General features: G+C 37.0%; 1 protein-coding gene across 2 annotated transcripts in view; it reads right to left on the bottom strand.

Moving 5' to 3' along the window:
• The window catches only part of LOC121423731 (receptor-type tyrosine-protein phosphatase kappa-like), a 79,810-nt gene that overhangs the window by 42,496 nt on the left and 16,477 nt on the right, over nt 1-20,837 (bottom strand). Inside the window, exons 7-19 of one of the 2 annotated variants that reach the window (XM_041619188.1) lie at nt 20,060-20,458; nt 18,908-19,174; nt 17,482-17,613; nt 16,686-16,829; nt 15,169-15,294; nt 12,380-12,538; nt 11,799-12,125; nt 11,284-11,354; nt 10,751-11,000; nt 8,812-9,114; nt 6,983-7,267; nt 4,488-4,699; nt 2,969-3,038 (exon numbers count right to left, since the gene is read on the bottom strand). In XM_041619188.1, the coding sequence (XP_041475122.1) occupies nt 2,969-3,038; nt 4,488-4,699; nt 6,983-7,267; nt 8,812-9,114; nt 10,751-11,000; nt 11,284-11,354; nt 11,799-12,125; nt 12,380-12,538; nt 15,169-15,294; nt 16,686-16,829; nt 17,482-17,613; nt 18,908-19,174; nt 20,060-20,458 (2,745 nt within the window). The remainder of the gene's footprint in view (nt 1-2,968; nt 3,039-4,487; nt 4,700-6,982; nt 7,268-8,811; nt 9,115-10,750; nt 11,001-11,283; nt 11,355-11,798; nt 12,126-12,379; nt 12,539-15,168; nt 15,295-16,685; nt 16,830-17,481; nt 17,614-18,907; nt 19,175-20,059; nt 20,459-20,837) is intronic. The other variant, XM_041619189.1, reaches the window with a different exon arrangement.

The following is a 20,837-nucleotide window of genomic DNA, read 5'->3' as shown; positions in this document are numbered from 1 at the left end:
CAAAGACTTTGATTCCACCAGTTTTAATTAACTGGGTCTGGAGAGAAGACTAGGCTCGATTCTCATTTTTATTCCACCGGAACATCATTATCGTATCTTAGTTTGGACTTCATAATATTTGAAACGATCGGGTCTGGAATAAAGACTTTGGACTTATATTATTATTTTTGAAACAACAAGGTCTGGAAAAAGACTTTGGATTTATATTATAATTTTTTAAACAACAAGGTCTGGAAAAAGACTTTGGATTTATATTATAATTTTTTAAACAACCGGGTCTGGAGAAAAGACTTTGGACTTATATTATCATTTTTGAAACAATCGGGTCTGGAATAAAGGCTTTGGATTTATGTTATAATTTTTGAAACAACAGGGTCTGGAAAAAGACTTTGGATTTATATTATAATTTTTAAAACAACCGGGTCTGGTGAAAAGACTTTGGACTTACATTATCATTTTTGAAACGATCGGGTCTGGAATAAAGAATTTAGGCTCATATGATTATTTTTTAAACAATCGGGTCTGGAATAAAGACTTTGTACTTATATTATAATTTTTTAAACAACCGGGTCTGGAATAAAGACTTTGGACTTATATTATTATTTTTTAAACAACCGGGTCTGGAATAAAGACTTTGGACTTATATTATAATTTTTTAAACAACCGGGTCTGGAGAAAAGACTTTGGACTTATATTATCATTTTTGAAACAATCGGGTCTGGAATAAAGGCTTTGGATTTATGTTATAATTTTTGAAACAACAGGGTCTGGAAAAAGACTTTGGATTTATATTATAATTTTTAAAACAACCGGGTCTGGTGAAAAGACTTTGGACTTACATTATCATTTTTGAAACGATCGGGTCTGGAATAAAGAATTTAGGCTCATATGATTATTTTTTAAACAATCGGGTCTGGAATAAAGACTTTGTACTTATATTATAATTTTTTAAACAACCGGGTCTGGAATAAAGACTTTGGACTTATATTATTATTTTTGAAACAACAAGGTCTGGAAAAAGACTTTGGACTTATATTATCATTTTTGAAACAATCGGGTCTGGAATAAAGACTTTAGGCTCATATGATTATTTTTTAAACAACCGGGTCTGGCATAAAAACTTTGTACTTATATTATAATTTTTGAAACAACCGGGTCTGGAATAAAGACTTTTAGCTCGTATTATTATTTTTGAAACAACCGGGTCTGGAATAAAGACTTTGGATTTATATTATAACTTTTGAAACAACCGGGTCTGGAATAAAGACTTTGGATTTATATTATAATTTGTTAATTAACCGGGTCAGGAAAAGAGACTTTGCACTTTTGTGCTATATGAACGCATTACTATACGATTTTAGTTCAGAACGGATTTGCCAAAAATCCCTTCAAATTTATTACATTTGTGGGTAAAGTCATTATTACATTTGTGGGCGATCAAAAATTATTACATTTGTGGGTAAAGTGCATTATTACATTTGTGGGTGAAATTATTACATTTGTGGGTAAAGTGTTATTACATTTGTGGGCGTTATTACATTTGTGGGTAAAGTGTTATTACATTTGTGGGCGTTATTACATTTGTGGGCGTTATTACATTTGTGGGTGCAACACCCCCCCCCCCCCCCCTTATGATCTCGGCTGCCGATCGCGCGATCGCGACGAAAATTGGCACACGCGTTACCCATGGCATTATCTACAAAACTATAACATCAAATTCTGCAAAAAATCTCATGTCTCATTAATTATGCTAATTCATGCGTAAAATCATAAGTTTGCTCTAATTAATAAAATAATGCCCCTGACATGCTAATTTTTGTTTCACATACTTTAGATAGGCATTTGATCAAATTGATTTTAAAAAAAAATCAAAATCACATTTATTTTCTTATGTATTCTATTGTTTTCTAAATTTCTTATGTATTTCTATGTTTTTCGACTTTTTGTTTTTTATTGTTTTTTCAATGGAAATTATCGGGGACTTTATTTTGACCATAAACAATATAAAAATAATTGATTTTAAGCAGTAAAAGGAAAAATAATGATACATTTATGAATTTTGGCTAAGAACACTATTTGCCTCGGATTTGTACACAAATTCACGTTTTTGAGTAATTTTGGGTCTGCATGCACTTACGAAATATTGCGTAATTTTGGAAGCGTGTACCCGGGGGTCACAATTTTGGTCTCAAAAGTTGCACGAGACTTGAAAGTAAAAAGTCAGCGAGCCACGCTGTCAAAAAATTTCGCGCGGTGGATTTATCGCGAAAAATGTCGAGGGGGGCTGAATCAGCCCCCCCCCCCAGTCTTTTTAGGGTTAATGGAATTTATTCCTCCAAGAAGTAAAGAAAATGAGAAGGAAAGTGGGAATGTGACATCATCAGCCCACCTAGTAGGCCTATATATTTATGACGACGTGCGTGCAACTGTTTTCATAAAATACTTGTTAAATTAAAAAAAAAATATAACTTCCTTGATTTTTATCAGATTTCTATGAAATTTTCAGCATTTCGCTCTGTAAACTTTACTCTATCTATAATAATAATCATTATCTTCCTTAATTTTTTTTTAAAAGACGACACATGCATACAAATTTTGATTTGTAGTGAAATATAGCTTTTGCATGTTAAGGATACTGAAACATGGGCTGATGCCTTTCATGATTTGACTTATCATCAGGTGTATTAAATTAAACCCCATCCTAAAATTGCAGCTACATGTAATTGAGAAAAGACAATAGTGACGGTTTTGCTTGTTTAGAAAAAAGGAAAATAACTTGTTTGCTTCTTTTCTTTTTAACAACGTTGTTAATTTTGGTTGATTCCCATATTTCAACAAGCAAGTTTGCCTTTACTTGGGAATCCTACAGTGTATGATTAGTTTTTGTGTATTATTTAGTTTAAATTTATTTTGTATATTCAGATGAATTGAATCATTCATGTTTTAATATATTTATCTATTATCTTACCAGGTATTGGTGTCGTTCTAACATTTATTGAATCCCAAAGACCAGGTCCTCCATTGCTCACAGCCCGTACCTGCATGATAAAGATAGGATATGTATTTATGTCTGATAAGTTTTTAATGGACACCAACAACCGCAATTTCGAAATAACTGAGATTTCACGCAGAAAAAACTACTTCTGAATGAAGATGGTGATAATCATCGTTCGCATCATACATATTCATTAATATCAATATCATTATTATAATTAATAACATTGTAATTACTAATGTCATTTTTATCATTAATTTTTACAACAGCTATTGGCTGTTGCTATCATTACTTCAACAGCAACATTTCCTCTTAGATATTTTCCATAAGGTTACCTAAGATTATGTAAAATCATGTGAGGGTGTGTGTGTGTGTATCATTCTCAAACACTGTTCTATTTCACTATTTGTCATTGTTTTATTAGAATCTCTTTCTGGAACTTTATACACATTGGCCCGTATTCTGAAGTCTAGTTTAACTTAGACCATGACACTTAGACTTAGACACTGTACTAAAGTTATGGGAAGTCAAAAGTGTCAAAAGTTGTATTTTCTTATGTTTATTGTGCTTTTTCCAGATTCCTCAATGGTGGAGGCAATAATCTTATTCATACTTATTATTCATAGATTTATGAATTTATTATTCACAAATATGAACGATTTGAGTGTCAAACGAGTTAATAAAATGGATGTGTTAATATGTGCCAATATTGGCTCTCCATAGTTAAACCACAAATTTATACCAGGGTTTGATTTAAATACGAGTTCAGATTACTGGGCCATCGGGTTTATGCACTTTATCGTGTATTAGGCATTTTGTCCAAGTACCGCCGCACGCCGAGCGAACACTCACTCCTGAAGACGGACAATTAACCTGTCCGAAACGTCGAGTCTCTCTACTACTCATCATCTCTACTCGCCGACTCAAGCCAGCATCTCCTCATCAGCTCTACTACTCAAGCAGTTCTCACTCAACATTCCCTCTGGTTTACAGTCCTTTTCAGGACTATTTTCAAGAAAGAATACTCTACTCTCAAATTTCCACTTTCTCGCCTATCAACTTCTTCTCTTCTTCTATCCACTGTTTCTGTAACACTCCACATGGTGTCCCGTAAACCACATCAGCAATTTTGTCCTCTGTTGGTGAAATCTTGCTTGAAAATTCAGTTCCGACTCAGAGTTATCAAATATTACTATTGTCAAATTTTCCCCGAGGAAAATTTGACAAGCAAAAAAAACAACAACAAAGTTTCAACCCAAAATAAAGGTCAGCTCGTCCACTTAGTATTTAACATGCAAAAAATAAAAGTTCTTCACTTGTGTATGAACGACAAATTCCAATATGATGTGACTTTCAAAAGGGGACACACTTGTGTAAGAACGTCATATTTACATTAAAAAAATATTATGGCTCTAAAATAGGGGGAACACGCCAGATGCCCCCGCCCCCCCCCCCCCCCCCCGATCTGCCACTGACTTAGAATCCAACCTACCCTGATGGAATATTCTGTGTCTGGTTCCAGATCCGAAAACGAGTAGCTTCGGTCTTCCTCGTCCTCGATCTTGATGATATCCTCATCATTCTTCTGGATGTCGTACCTTACAAATACACCATTCATTAACTGAGGCTTCTCCCACGAGATGGCAATGTATGTCTGATTTGTAGAGCCATCTTCGCTATCGAAACCGAGAATTGGAGTTGGTTCTGCAATATTTAACAATATTGATTGATGATATATATTTGATAATAATCGTGGTATTCATGATGATGGTGATATTGCAGATTAATATAATATATTAATAATGAATTGACAATATTATAATAGTAATTTCTTGAATATGATAATAGCAATAATCAAATCAATAAAGATGACGATAACACCAACAATGAATGATAACAATAAAAAAAAGTAATGATGATAATTTCTTACTGATAATGAAAAAGTAAATAAAAATGAATAACAAATACTGATAAAAAAATAATTACACTTCCAAGGGAAGTGTTTCCCATCTTTGAAACTTTAAGCCACTCAGGTTTCATTTGATTTATATTCAAAGCTTATTATCTACATTTTCGAGCTATGTCAATATGATAATTATGAATAATGGCCGATATACAGTATTGTTGTTTAGATCTGATCGATCACAAATTCGAATGATAAACCATACAATTATTTAACCCTAGATTTACTTAGACCGCAGTTGTATATGATTCCAGTTGTCAGCTCATTCATCAAGTAAACATTATTTGAATCCTTCAGGAAAAAAAGCATTGTATTAAAAATGAGTTGCGAAATTAGAGGAATATGATATCATTATTCCATTTACTTTTCCTTGAATATAGAATAAGATGAAACCTAGCATTAGATTGAAGAGTGGAATAAAATCTTGTTTATTCTAGGGTAATTTGGGGTTTTATTTTCAGAATAATAGCCGTATTGTGAATAACGGCTCTGAAACGTACAATATATATTCTTGCAGCAACTTCACATTTTCTTCAAATTATACAGAAATTCATTTTCTATAAAGTCCATTCACTTTTGTAAATTACGTGTTTTCACATAATTGTAAGCGTACGAGCATTTCCTGTTTTGTAATACTTTTTGACATTTACACGCATTCCAAAGCTCCTTGCCTTGTAGACTTCTGAACAGCCAATCAAGTTTTGTTTACAATCCATCAACGAATGAAAGCTTTTGTTTATGGTCAACACACTTTTATTCAGCCAATCATTTCAGTTCAAGGCGTGGCTTATCTCGGAGCCTTTTCTGTGGAAACGGTTTTGCCTCACTTCTTCTTTTGATCTCGAGGAGTCAACTTCATGGTCACGCTTTTATTGAAAAAAGTCGCTAAACCTCGTGGTTTTACAATTAAACAATTCTTGGATTTTATATACACCCATAACTGGATTTATACACTTGGAATTTTATATATTGGAGTTATATCGTTCTGCATTTCTGAGTTCATCTGTGGACATACCTGTGGATTATATTCGCATTTTTCTTTGTGCCATAGAAGAGCTTCAAATTCATTTTCTTCTTTTTCGCGGACAAGATAACGCGACAAGTTTTCTGTTAACTGTGTTGGGAATTGTGCAATAACTTTGGACTTCACTTTCGCAGTGATTAATATCTTCCGCGATTCGGTCATCAACTAGAGCTCTAGTCGCGATTCGTTGTACGCCCTCAACGGACCAAATCGCTTATAACAACCACAATCGCTAGCTTCCATATTGGACTGCGTGAATCAATTCAAGTGTGCCTTTTTGGATCAGAAGTCAGACAGTTGGTGAGTACCAGTAGACAACATATAAAAATAGTAGTTTTCATATCAGATCCTGTCCATTACTTAAACATAAATGAAATAACAATGTTATAATGACACTTATTTTAATAGTAATGATAATAATGTGAAAATGACTGATGAGGATAGTTTAAAATGAAAATGATGATAATAATAGTAGGAACAAAAATGGACAAATTGTGCTACATCAATTATTTTAGCGCTAACCAAATATATATTGGGATAGTAAAAATTTGAGATGAGGCAATGAGCTCAGAATGTTCACTGGCACAAAGTGGATTGCATCAGCAAAATACAGGCACATTTGGCACTTTTGGGTGAACATGGATATGATGAGGATGATGATAATGATGATGATAGACCGGTGTGTTGGCTCAGTTGGTAGAGCGTCCGTCCCACAACCGGGAGGTCGGGAGTTCAAACCCCGGCTACGTCAGACCAAAATACGTTAAAAGATGGAAGTTGCTGCTCCCATGTTTGGCATTCACGGATTAAAGGGATTGGACCTCGTCGATGTGGTGATGCCCTGTGGCTGCCGGGCCAACGGTCAATCGGGCAAAGCAAATTTTCGGAGTATAGTATTTCAATTCTAAAATATTGATTTTCATTTTCTTGTTATTTTTCATAATGATGGTGATGACAATTTTTGATAATGATGACGATGAATGACAATCTTAACTCTTACCACTCGGAAGCGTTCGTGTTTGATTGAAGATGCAGGGACCCTTTCCCACTGTTGTCCTTGGACAGACCTCAAAGTCATATGTCACGTAATGTTTTAGACCATCAAAGAGTTTACTTGTCGCCATAAGGTTTCCAGTCCGCGAGTCACCCCCTCCCTCTTCTTGGAATGCGTAGTCATAACTTACGGCCCCTCTACGATCTCCACATGGAGGACTGTTCCAACGATATTCCAATTCTCCCTTCACTGCTGTGTCCACACTAAAATCTTCGGGAGCCGCTGTAGAATCTGATGGAAACGGTAATGGAAATATATGGAAATATTTACGTGGAGCGTTGTTGCTCAGTGGATTAGTCTTCTGACTTTGAAACAGAGGGTCGTGGGTTCGAATCCCAGCCATGGCGTAATTTCCCTCAAGAAATTCATCCACATTGTGCTGCACTCAGCTCAGAAGAGGTGAATTAGTACTAGGAATGAATTTATTCCTTAAAAATGCCACCGCGCTGTAACAGGCTGCGGGCCTAAATCCAGGGTAATGATATCCAGGTCCTTTGGAAGCGCATAGGGACGTTATAACATAATGTGATATGCACTATACAAGAACTGCTTTATTTTTATTATTAATATTGTGATCTGTGTGATATACCAACTGTATTAAATGCAGGTGCAAATATTTAAACTAGATTTGGAGTGACAGAATAGTAGAGACTTATGTTTATGGAGTCAATTACATGTATTTTGTTTTTGTCAACTGGCAGTGTTGGGTTCGCGACAGTGACAATGGCACCTAACACACTTGTATCTGGAATCAGCTAGTCCGGAGGGACATTGATACTTTGACACAGAAACGATAGAGACACCAAATATTCATACACAATCATGACAATACATCATATATTCGTTGTTACCATACATACTCCTGAAATGCCTGAATTGATTCATCGTGTAAATTAATCGTCGTCATCATTTTATTTTCTTATATGAACAGTCTCACTCCGTTACCACCAACCAACGAACTTCATAGAAGCTCCTTTATGGTACAAATTACATAATATACATGTACATGTATACTCGACTGAATTATAATGTCGGAACTTTCGCATCGTTGTCACGGAAGGTCAATATTGCCCTTAAAGATAGAGACCAAGATCAACGGATTTGCATCCGAGACCAAGACGAGACATATGTAGTTCCGGTATTCTCTTAGATAAACATGATAAAGGGGGGTCCCCAAATGATAAGTTGATATCAATTTTGAATGGACATAAAGAGCATAGCCATCTCTCTTCCATAGACGTTATCATTTCTTCCATCTGTGTTATTTATCACTTGCAAGTTTAAAGAGCAGTTAGGAAACCAACCCCTTTCCCGCTAGTGCCACCATTAACGGTCACCCATCTCTAAGTAGTAAGCCTGAAATGTGTCTTGTCTTTTGTCTGATTGAGAGAACATGTGGAGACTGAAGCAAGGGGTAAACTGAGGGTGGCACGACATTTGTTCCTGCGGCATTTGCCCCTGTCTTAATATCTCAAGAGGGCATAGGGTTATTAGAGTTAGGATTTTAATAGAGTTGTTGGTTCAGAATAATGCTCAGATAAAAATTGGGGTTTATTTAGTTTTGGAGGTAATGTTTTACATTTGGCTTGACGTGCAGCTTTTCCATCGGAGCAATTGTCGCCGGATCAAATGTCATGGAGCCAAACTGAAAGTGGGTCAATATTATTTAGTGGACTGATGCTTGGGCGAGAAGAGATTAAAAACAAAACAATCTGGTAATTTATTATATGGCGACAATTTTCCAAGCGAGAGTAGGTTGGGGTTTTTTAACTTACTAGACTCGGTTGAGTTATGTGTTATCACGTACACCGATTCTGCTTCGTAGTCTTGTATGGTAGCCAGGACTGTAAATTCGTAGGTGGAGTACGGCAGCAGGTCATCATATTCAATGTTTGAATCGTTCCTAAGCTCCCATGTTACTGTATCAGCAAATGAATCGTCGCACTGATCAAGGAGGAGAAGCCTACGTGATACGTTGTACATTGGAGCACCGCATTTGCTAAATGGCTCTGACCATGTGATCATCAGATGATTGGACGAATTTGAAATCGCATCGGCACTTTTCACTGGTTGTGGAGCTGTTGTCAATAAAAAAAAAATGGGATTCATTGGAGAAGTTGAGGCTATACCGGACCTTTTCAATGATCAAGGATATGTGAGCAAATGAAGATGGAGGCAATGTGTTGGTGACTTTAAGACGCATCGGTTGGAGGAGCTATTATTAGCATGATCAGGGAGTATAGTCACATTGGTTCTTCCTGCTGATTAAGGAGATATAGATGGAAGTAATGTGTTCAGGAATTCAAATTCCCATTGACACTTCGGTTGAGGAGCTATTAGGATTGAAGAAGAAACAAAAGGCAATAGGAAATTTGTGTCGGCACTATCCAATGGTTGATATGGGAGGAATGATGAAGAAATTCATTCCTAAGCATGACAAGGGAATGTTCAGTCACGTCGATCGCCTCTTTCCACTCATAGGAATAACGAAGTAGGGAGGTTTTCGTGTAAGGATTTGAAGTCTAACCGACACCTTCTAGCGACTAATGAGATTTGAACAATGATGATGATGGAATGATATCGTAAGAGAATCTGTAGTCACATTGCCACTTCTGCGTATTGAACAAGGAAGGTGAGGTTATGTGATAAGTGAAAAAGGGAATGAAGTCTTGAGGAATTTAAGTCATTGAAAAATTTGAAGTGGTTGGCTACGAAGACGTACAGAATCCAATTTGGAAAGATGATCCGCTAGAAAATTGCTTGTGGATAATCATAAAATACATGTGTGTGCAACTTAACATGTAACACAATAACAAAGAAAATGTATAATAACGGGTTATCAGGAATAAAAATTAGTTTAATCTGTACAGAATCCCTTTTGGAAAGACGTACAGAATCCAATTTGGAAAAATGATCCGCTAGAAAATTGCTTGTGGATAATCATGAAATACATGTGTATGCAACTTAACATGTAGCACAATAACAAAGGAAATGTATAATAACAGGTTATCAGGAATCAAAAGTTAGATGTTGTTTGAAGGTTTGCATGGTGGCATGTACTGTTTCTATGACACTCCACATGGTGTACCGTAAACCACATCTCAGCGAATCAAAAGTTAGTTTAAGCTGTAGCCATGGTAGCAGTGTTTCAGACTGACGTAGTTGGATATATGTGCATTACTATCAACACCTTAACATAAACAAGATACTAAGAAGGGATGGGACGATTTGCACATTCAATCTATTCGCAAATGCCCTTCTGGCCTTTCTCTTTCGTACTGCATTCCTTTCTTTTATCAATATCATCAGACATTGACATAATTTAATCAAATGAATAGTGGCAAACTGCACTGTATCAGAGCATGGATGAGACCGTTACAATTTAAATGGATTATTCGATTTCGTGGAATGTCGACTCTAGTTGTCAGATGCAAGCCAGTATGACGGTAGAGTCTCTGGTGTCCTATATGTGATCGCTTCCCTGAGTGCTCGCCACCTTTCAACGTTGAATCCGTGAACTTAATAAATATATATCTGAAATCATTAATTAATGTTATTACTCCGTACATACATGACTTAGTCGGATGCAAACATCAGTCAGCTCGGCAATAAGGCAACTGGACGGTCACGGGTTTTTTTTTTTGCTCGATTATTCCTCCTGATTACACAGTTATAGGATTCTCATTACTATTGTTTTGTTTTGATGCCACTTACGTATGTTTTCAGTCACCGCTGATGTCCAATTCGCAGGCCCGGCTAAATTTATTGAATTAACTATGACCACGGAGAACCTGTACTCCGTGCAGCTATCCAGCTTTTTAACTGTTTGAACAACTACGTCACCACTGCTATCCACTGGAATAGTTGTAGAGTTAGTTGGATCTTCCTTCGGCCAATAGGTAAGGTTGTAGCCAAAGATCGTTGAATCACATTGAAGCCATGATGATGAAGGGGTTTCGGGGACCTGCATGAAATAGAATGGTCAAAAGTTATATGTGGGTGCTGTCGTTTGTGCTTTAATTGTTTGGAAAAGTATAGATGTTGGGCGCGTATCCAGCATCAGATCAAAGCATTTCATGGGCCCAATAGTCTGGGGACAAGTGACTCTAATATGGTTGTGTATGAGCCCATTCATTTCTTACCGGTCTTACCTATGATAATGAATATAACGAAAATGCTATCAAGACATCCGATAATGGTATGGTTTTAAGTTAATAGAATGATTCATGAGCCAATTCACAACTTACCTCCCATTCCACAGTGACGCTGTCTTTTCCATTGACGATTGTTGAAAGAATGGTCGGTTCCAGTAGTGGAGCTGACGTAACAATTGAAAAATAAATGTCATGAATAAGTTTCCATGAATTTTTAGTTTTCATTCTTTATTTCATTTTTTCATTATGATTTATTTCCTGAGAGTTAAAATTTGCCTTGCTAGTTATATGAAAATTCAGGTAGCTTAACCGCCTTCAAATTCACAACTTCTGCCAAAATACGGCAGCTCTTTTGATGGTGGGTATGGATTTTTAAAACAATGCACATTTGAAGATGCATTTACCACTATGGACATTAAAATCTGAGTAAAAGTGAAAATTACGAATTTTGATGTTCTTAAAACATGTAACCTAATGACAAAGTACATTTTGAAAAATCAAAAATATATCTGGCTAACGTGATTATAAATGGCTCGTAAATCGAATAGGATATTCAGTTTATCACATGTTCATGGAGACTCACAAAGCATTTATAGTATTCGGCCTACCTCCACAGTCAGTTCTGGCACTGATTGGACCACTAGTCACACCTGCAATGACCTGACCCTCGACTTCGCTTCTAACTCTGACGTACAAACTGTAGTTCCTGAAACCGAAAAGACCAGTGATCTCAGCTGTACTATCTCCTTCGATTATCATAGGTGTCTCGGATCCTCCAGTGATTCCTGTGTCGTCGGTCCACGTGTACTCAACCTGGTAGGAATCAACAGGGCCGTTACCGTAGTCGTAGCCGTCCGTCCACGCATTCCATACGAGGAGGACTGAATCATTGGTGACATCAAACACCCAGGGTGATCGAAGCAGTCGTGGAAGGGCTGTAATTTGAACCGGACAGAATTTATTTATGAATCATAAAATGTAGTGGATAGATATTTGGGGTTTAGTGAACACTCAACATGATAGCCTATCAACTGATCATGTTCTAATTGAGCCTTCTAATTTAGATTACCAATATCAGTATCATGGGGGGTTGCCGGAGGTCAGTCGGCCACTCTCTCCCGGCCTCTCCCGCCCACTCAGTCTATCTGCCTCTTTCTTTCTTCCCTAAATATTTCCCAGGCAATCTTACCTTGCTGACAATCCGAACCTGCCCATCCCTCGGCGCACGCGACTCCATCGAGACATTGACCGCTGGTTCTTTCACAGTTCACCCCTCCTTCGCAGTGACATGGATACTTACACAAAGTACCAAAATAGCCATCTGGACACGCAAGATTCGATCTCAAAGCTATAGAAAATCAAAGAAGAAATACATTGGAACTGAATGTGAGAAGTATGATGTTATATCTTTTTTTAATATGTAAAGTCAATCATGTCAATTGGAGTAGCGGTTAGGAGAGCAGTTTCGTGTCCGACCATGGACATTTAATGGTTTCTTCTGAACCAATGGTGGGACATTGGAATTAGAAAATGTTCGCTTCCGAGACACATGACAGATCCAAGAATTCATCAAACATATTGAAAATTCCAGTCAAATGACAATGAAGAGCTATGAGTCTTTGTTGAACATTGGTGAACCGGAAAATCAGTCTCATCGTAAGTTTCGGAGCCAACAAAACATTCATATGTGTCGTTTGTCCAGATTCCAGGACGAAACTCCCTACTGCCAATAGGCGCAGACGCGCTCACGTAGCAGTTAACCTTCGGGATCAGTTCTACCATTTTAGTGACCATCTTTTCACTAGCTGGAATTTTACATTAGTTTCTCTTGCTACGTTTTACGAATGAGCCCTTTATCTTCTCAAAAACAATATAATATTTTCGATGCCATCAGACTCTTTGAAAAGCAAAGGAAATTAAAGTGTTGGGCCTTTTTTAATTATTCTCTACAGCTAAATCTAATCACAACACGGTCCTTTGCTAGCGATTTGGGGCTTCTTATTAAAAAACAAGTACTTTCTCATGAATAGGAAGCAAATGTTGCACGTGCATGTTCTGCCTGTTTGTAAGCTATTTTATTCTTACTTTATATTTTATAACGTGGAGCGTTGTGGCCCAGTGGATTAGTCTTCGGACTTTGAAACAGAGGGCTGTGGGTTCGAATCCCAGCCATGGCGTAATTTCCTTCAGCAAGAAACTGATCCACAATGTGCTGCACTCAACCCAGGTGAGGTAAATGGGTATCGGTAGGAAGTAATTCCTTAATAAGCTGTGTGCGCTATGAACGCCTAGCTTAGCCGGGTAATATAGGAGCGCCTTGAGCACCTAACAAGTTGGATGTGTGCGCAATATAAATATCCTATATTATATCCTTTCTACATCTTGGAACATGGGGACATGGAATATGTTGTATGTGACATGTGCTACAAAAGAGCCAAGTACTGTCATGTTATGTCAATCAATGGACATAAGAATTGACTCCACTTATATTAAGAACACCTTTTAATAAATACACCAGTCCTTTTTCTTGGTATCAATTACCAAAGGAAGATGATGCTGGAATATAGTTACCGTTAAAGCATACGCGTCAAAAATGTCATTAAAGGACAAGTCCATCCCAACACAGACTTGATTTGAATTAAAAAAAGAAAAATTCAATAAGCATAACACTGAAAATTTCATCAAAATCGAATGTAAAATAAGACAGTTATGACATTTTAAAGCTTCGCCTCATTTCACAAAACAATTATATGCACATCTCGGTCGGTTTGCAAATGAGGGACCTGATGACATCAATCACTCACTATTTCTTTTGTATTTTATCATATGAAATATACAATATTTTGATTTTCTCGTCATTGTCATGTGAAATGAACATTCCTCCCTGAACACGTGGAATTCCATTATTTCAACATTCTGTGCTTCAGGCAAGGAGGTCCAAATTGTAAAATTCGTAAAAAATTGAAATATTGTATAATTCGAACAATAAAAAACAAAAGAAATAGTGAGTAAGTGACATAATCGACTCTCTCATTTGGATGTAACTGGCTCGTTCATATAACTACATGTATTTTGTTAAAAATTAGCGAAACTTTGAAATGTCATAACTTTCTTATTTTACATTCGATTTTGATTTTCAGCATTGTGCTTGTCTGATTTTTCTCTATTGATTCAAATCAACATATTTTTTCTGAGGTGGACTTGACCTTTAAGAACGGTTACGAATTTTTAAACCACTTCCAAAGATCTTGTCAAGAACATGAAGTAGGCCAAACGAAACCAACATTCGCAGACCTTTCGTAGATCGCATGTTGGTAGATTGGTCGATGGTCTTGTCTAAAAATTTAACGTTCTACGCCGGTCCTATATTCGTAGGGTGACCTCACAAACGTCGCAAGAACATTATAAGAACTATGCAATATTTTGGGGGACTTGAAAATCAATTCTAGAAGCTTTCCATTTCTTAAGATAATTATTAGGTCGCTTCAAGTTGTTCTTTGATGGCTCTAACGGCATCCATATGACCACCTTTACGAGCGGAGATTCGTACGGCGCTCTTATAAACGACTCTTGGCATAAGTAAAGCGTTAGCAAGGTATTCGTAGTGCGTTGGTATATATAACTATCAAGTAAATTGTTCTTATGGATGACTTCTTAGGACAGTCGTGAATTGCCCAAAAGACCTTCTTGCGACAACAGAAATTGCAAGATGTCAAAATATCTCAAAAGGTATGCTTACGAAAAGGTATGAATTTTAGAGCCATTGTATAATCAAAAAATCGCTTCGTTTCTCAAGGTCTTGAGTCGTTGTTAATAAGGCCAGAATCTACATTTATGCCCATCTAAGAGTTTCTACGAGCTCCACAATTCGTACGAACAATGCGTTCGACTGGACTAATTGATGACCGTAGGTTTAGCCATATGGGTCCATGGTTTAACTACCCTATTGGAGTATCCTTTAAATGAGGTCTGACTTACCTTGACAATATGTACCTTCGTAGTTATCTAAACACTGTCCTGCGGGGCATCCATTAATACGGTCACAGGAAGTTTTGCAGTTACATGCAAGTTCACAACCAGCGCCAAATCGGTCACCAGAGCACGCTTTTAAGAAAGAAGATTATTTGGGGACTTTTTGAACGATTGTTCGTACATGTGAATCTGAGCATGATTCTACATGTATTTTTCAGGGGCCGTGGAACGGTTTTGAAAGGGGGCTGACCATGTACAAACTCACAATAAGATGATAATTTTTACGTTTTTGCATACCTTTTTTTCAATAAAGTGGGGGCTGAAGCCTAACGTATTCCCCCCCCCCCCCATCCCCGTTACGCGGCCCCTGTTTCTTGGGTTTTCCAGCAAGCAAATTAACACAATTATTAACAAGAATTAGTATGTACATTATAAATCAAGCATGATGAAATTACAAGAGATATGAATCGATGATATCGGACTGCATTATAGAAGTTATGATTTCCTGTATCACCCCCCCCCCCCCCCGCGCCTTACAATGTTATCTGAACATGATGAAGCTATATTTAAAGGCGAAAAGCAAAAAGCTAGCCATCATGCTTAACTGTAATTTTCGTTTTATCAAAGCAAATAATGGTATAAATTCTGAAGTGAATTAAAGTGAATATGCCACGTAGATATAGTCACGCAACTTTTGCCATCGATAATATGGCACTGCTTTAACCACTCAAATTGATTGTCTACTTATTCCTTTTACCATGGGAGTTTCCATAGGTTCACAATGAAATATACGCATAAATGGTCCTTAGAGTAAGGGTAAAATTGCATTAACTTCTCCCATTTAATTGTAACCTCTGCATCAAATGCCAGGATATACGATTCAAAAACACAATGTGAATGTACATGTATTCAGAGGACCATGCTAGAATTCCGGGGTGTTGTAAATGAAAGTAACGGAACATTTCATTTATACTTGTTTTTTATTACATTTTTATGTATTATTGTTTTTTTAATCTGTTTGTTACTTAATGGATTGAGTACAATTTTGATCGTATATTAGCCTATACTTAGAATTCTTCCTAATTTGAAAATGTTGCTACTGTTTGCTGTTAACATTGATGTTAAAAAACGTCTTACGTACTTTAGCGTATATTACACCTGCAAACATTATTCCATACATCTAATAGTCCTTTAAAACTGTCTGCCCTTTACTGCCCTTGTTCACATGTTATGCGTTTTAGTCTGTTCCTGTTCATCTAAAAGATTCTAAAGTTTGATGTGCAATACTGAGAAAAGTATGCAGTTGCTGATTTTAACTGAAGAAGAATGTTTATACTGTTCAATACTAAAATAGATACATTGTGCCCACCGCCATATACTAATGAGCCATTCTGGTATATATGTATTCGGTTATGCCATGAAAGTTCGAAATAATGTTGTGGTTATATAACAAGAAGATATTGACCTACATGGTCATATCAAGGAGATATAGGTGATGTCTCCTTGGTCATACGAAAGCATACCTGTTTGGCACCTGTTTCCCCCATATCCTATGATACACGACATCCCGACAGGGTCTGGTGGTGAAAATAGTCGTTCGGGGCAGCCGGGATTGCTCGAAGAACACTTCACAGTACATGATTTTCCCCATAGATTGTCACTGCAGGCTGATGAATAGAATGTCAATTTGTATCATATAAACCAGGAAGAACAGAAAAGGAGCAAAAAAACAGTATTATCTGATGAACCTTCGACGTTTTTCGCCATTTCCCTGAACGCGCAAAGACAACTCCGCAAAATTATATGACCATCATTGAATTCGCGCGCAGCTTTTGAGACCAAATTCAAGAAATACAGGCAACACTTCAATGCAAGACACAAAGGGCCTAACTTTTCAACTATGCAATCAAATTCATTTCTCAAGATGACCGCGATTTACATGAATGTATTGAAGTGTGCATAAGTTTTGATGAAGAAAAAACACACAGGTGAGTTTTTTTATCAAACAGTTGAAAAGAGAGGTAGGAACCATCATCCCTTCTTCTCTTCTCTTTTCCTAGCCCTTCTAATCTTTGTATTGTATTTTCTGTATTGCATATATTTGTCCACAGGCGTATCCCGTCTCAAGCATGTGCTTCTAGGGACCTACGCCTTCCTCTGTACACATATAAGTTATGTATGTTTATATTCTTTATGGAAATTGATTTCATGTGAATTCTTGTTAACAAAAATGAAGAAATTTTGTAAAATGGAGGAAAATAAATGTTTATTTGAAATGAAATGAAGCTCGATGGTACAATTATCATATAATATACTTACGTGTTTCGCAGTTAACTCCTTGGAATCCTGATCGGCATACACATTCCCCAGTGATGTCATGGCATATACCACCACCATAACACACAGGACAGTTCTGTGAGCAATTGAAACCATATTTAGAAGATGGGCATCCTAAAGCGGAACATAAGATTGAAAGAAAAAGGAAGAGAGGATGTCCATGAATGGTCTAGAATCGGAATATTTGTTGACTGCAACCAAGGGGTTACCAGCATGTTGTTGTCGATTGGTGAATATAGAGGACTTCATCTATCCCTGTGTTATTTTTTTTTGGTGCTGTCTCAACACCAGTAATTATTACCACAACAGTTTGATTGTTACTTTTACACTCTTATTTTCATTCATTGTTATTTTCATTCTCTAGGGCGTTGTACTGTATCATAAAACACTTCAGTGTGTGGTCCTCTAGTGTCGTTTTCATTATTTGGGGCGTGATATCATTAAATAATTCAGGGTGTGGTCCTCTAGTGTTATTTTCATTCTTTGGTGTGTGATATCATTAAACACCTCAGGGTTCGGTCCTCTAGTGTTATTTCCATATTTGGGGTGTGATATCATTAAACACCTCAGGATGTGATCCTCTAGTGCTATTTTCATTCTCTGGGGAGTGATATTTAAACACTTCAGTATGTGGTCCTATAGTGTTAAGCTCAATTTTTAGGGTGTATCATTAAACACTTCAGGGTGCGGTCCTCTGGTGTTATGATCAATCTCTAGGGTGAAATATCATTAAACACTTTAGGGTGAGGTCCTTAAGTGTTATTTTCATTCTTTGGGGAGTGATATTTAAACACTTCAGGATGCGGTCCCCTTGTGTTTCTAGGGTGTAATTTCAACACTTCAGGGTATGGTCCTCTATTGCAACATCAACTGGTGTCAGTTTCAACACCCCAGTTTTTACACTGCAGACATATTCATCCGAACTTTCATGAATATTATAACGTGACTCAAACTAAATCACAATATGCTCAATTACCCATTCTGCTAGGCTGGTCCAAAAATAATGTTGACTCTTAAAATAGGTAGGCCCTGTTCAACGTCATACGATGCAAAAGTTATTTTTTTTAAATTGCAGTGGTATAATAGAAACCACACATAATTGTGTCTTTGTCATGTTTGTGCTATTGACAGATTTTGCATTTTTATTTAATTTTGGATTGAAAATAAGTTACAAATAAAATGTATTATGGAACACCTTATCCAATACAATTCCATATCCAGAAAACATACTTCTGAATACTGATGAATATTGGTGGAAATTGCCTACCTTCAACCATCATTCCACACCGTGGCTCTTTCAGAAGGGACATACATAATGATTTAAAATGTACATTATGACATTGTAGGTATATTTCATTTGCAAGTGCGATATGACCTTATTTCCCATAGCATATATTCATTTACTTACTTCTGACAATGAGCTTAATAATGGCATGATTTCCACTCTCCCTGTTATTCTGGACGTAACACTCATATACTCCTTCATCTGATTTCCTAACATCTTTGATCGTCACTGACGACAATCCATTCCATTCCGTACGTACACTACCTCCATTGATTCGCCATCTCAAAGAAGAAGCGTTCACAGACGTGTTCGTTGATACCGCAAGAGTTACGGTCTCGCCAACTCCCGTCGTACTCGATAATTTCTCGGGCCAAACTTCTGAATTGGAATCTGATATGATATCATAAGAATTTTGATAACGTGCTTTAGTTTTTTTTTTGTGTGTGTGTGTATTATGACAGTGAAAATGTTGAAATAACCACAAACCATTACTCTACTGTTTTGTGTTATATATCATTTTGTTAAATATAGTTCATTCTTGTCCAGCCTGAATGTACACTCCGGCTAGAGAGAAATGATATGCTTTTCAAGCCCAAAGCGTAAACGAGAATATTTCCACAAACAGCAAACTTGAAACGTGAAACTTGACACCATTCCCGTTAATTGATAAAATTATTAGCTGAAAAATGATCTGATACATGATACTCTTGCCGCATCGTTACTTATCATTTTTTCGTTAATAATCGGGTACAACCAAGAATAAACACCGCAAGGTAGACAAGAATAAAGTTAGGTATGGACCTATGAGTAATAGGTTACTCCACGTCCACTTGACGGGAATGCCAGCCTACTCTGCAAAAATAGATAAAGGATTCATTTAATAATAAAAATACAAATATGGTAACTTTGCAATTATGGCAACTACCATGGAAACATTAAGTGTGATTTGCCGTTGATTCAATTTTGCCAGTTTCCATAATGGCATCGTTTCAAGAGTTGCAAGTCCTTTATGAGATGGACACCTGGAACTAGGTCCAGATTGCGTACTTGCAGTTCATGGAAGCATTGGCCTATGTCATCATCATGGAGTCTAGCTTTTGGATGCACGGCCCTGCATGGCCAATGTAGCCCTTTTGGCTCATCTTCCCTTCTCATGCTTGTGGGCTGTACGGTTTACCCACTCATGGCAGGGAAATAACTCCCACTTTCCTGTTCAGGGATGGGAATGACGGGGTTAACCCCAAAATTAAAAAATAATAATAATAGTAACCATACCGCCACGATACTCGTTCAGCAAGATGTTTCTCTCTGTCCATCCTTTGTAATCAACAGACATTTGATAGGCACCAACTCTTGCATCCCCTCCATTTGTCTTATCAAACACAGCTCTTAGTGAATGTTGCAATTGATTTGTATTTCTGCCAATGCTTGTTCCCGGAGGCAGGCCCGTCTCTTGCAAGTCCTGTGTCTGCTCTTCACCATCAACTATAAAGTATGCCCCATGGCCAGTCTCTCCGGGTCCAGTATCAACTTCTCGGCCAATGTGATATCTCAAGGAGGGGTCTTCAGTAATTGAAGTGTCACCGATCATGAATATGCCGACGAAATTGGTACCACCCGGGGCATCGTGTACGCCTCCTTGTCGCAGCACAGATGTAATGTCCAGAACAGTGACTAGAATAGAAAAAAATATATATTTTTATATATAATAATAGTAATCTGATTGGCTACAACCTAGCTGCAACAGGTGGTGATAATGGCTTAAGAATATGTTACGGATTGCCTGTTTCTATTCATCATAACTGGCGACATTAAATATTAAAGCGCACATACAAGATCATAATTGTAGCACTTGATTTAATGATAATATACTAATAATGACAACAATACAAATTATAATAGGTGGATTTATTAAGCGCTTTTTCCCTGTAGATAAAAGTGCTGCTATTATTACCCCGGCTTTTATCGTGCTGCCATATACATGATATATGGGCTGAAACATTTAAGGAATTTCTTCCGATTGGGTACCCATTCACCCCACCTGGGTTGAGTG

The sequence above is a fragment of the Lytechinus variegatus genome, chromosome 11 (assembly GCF_018143015.1).
Source record: "Lytechinus variegatus isolate NC3 chromosome 11, Lvar_3.0, whole genome shotgun sequence".
NCBI classification, from domain to species: Eukaryota; Metazoa; Echinodermata; class Echinoidea; order Temnopleuroida; family Toxopneustidae; genus Lytechinus; species Lytechinus variegatus.
Note: the sequence above shows the minus strand (reverse complement) of the source record. Positions and strands in the feature narration are given on the sequence as shown.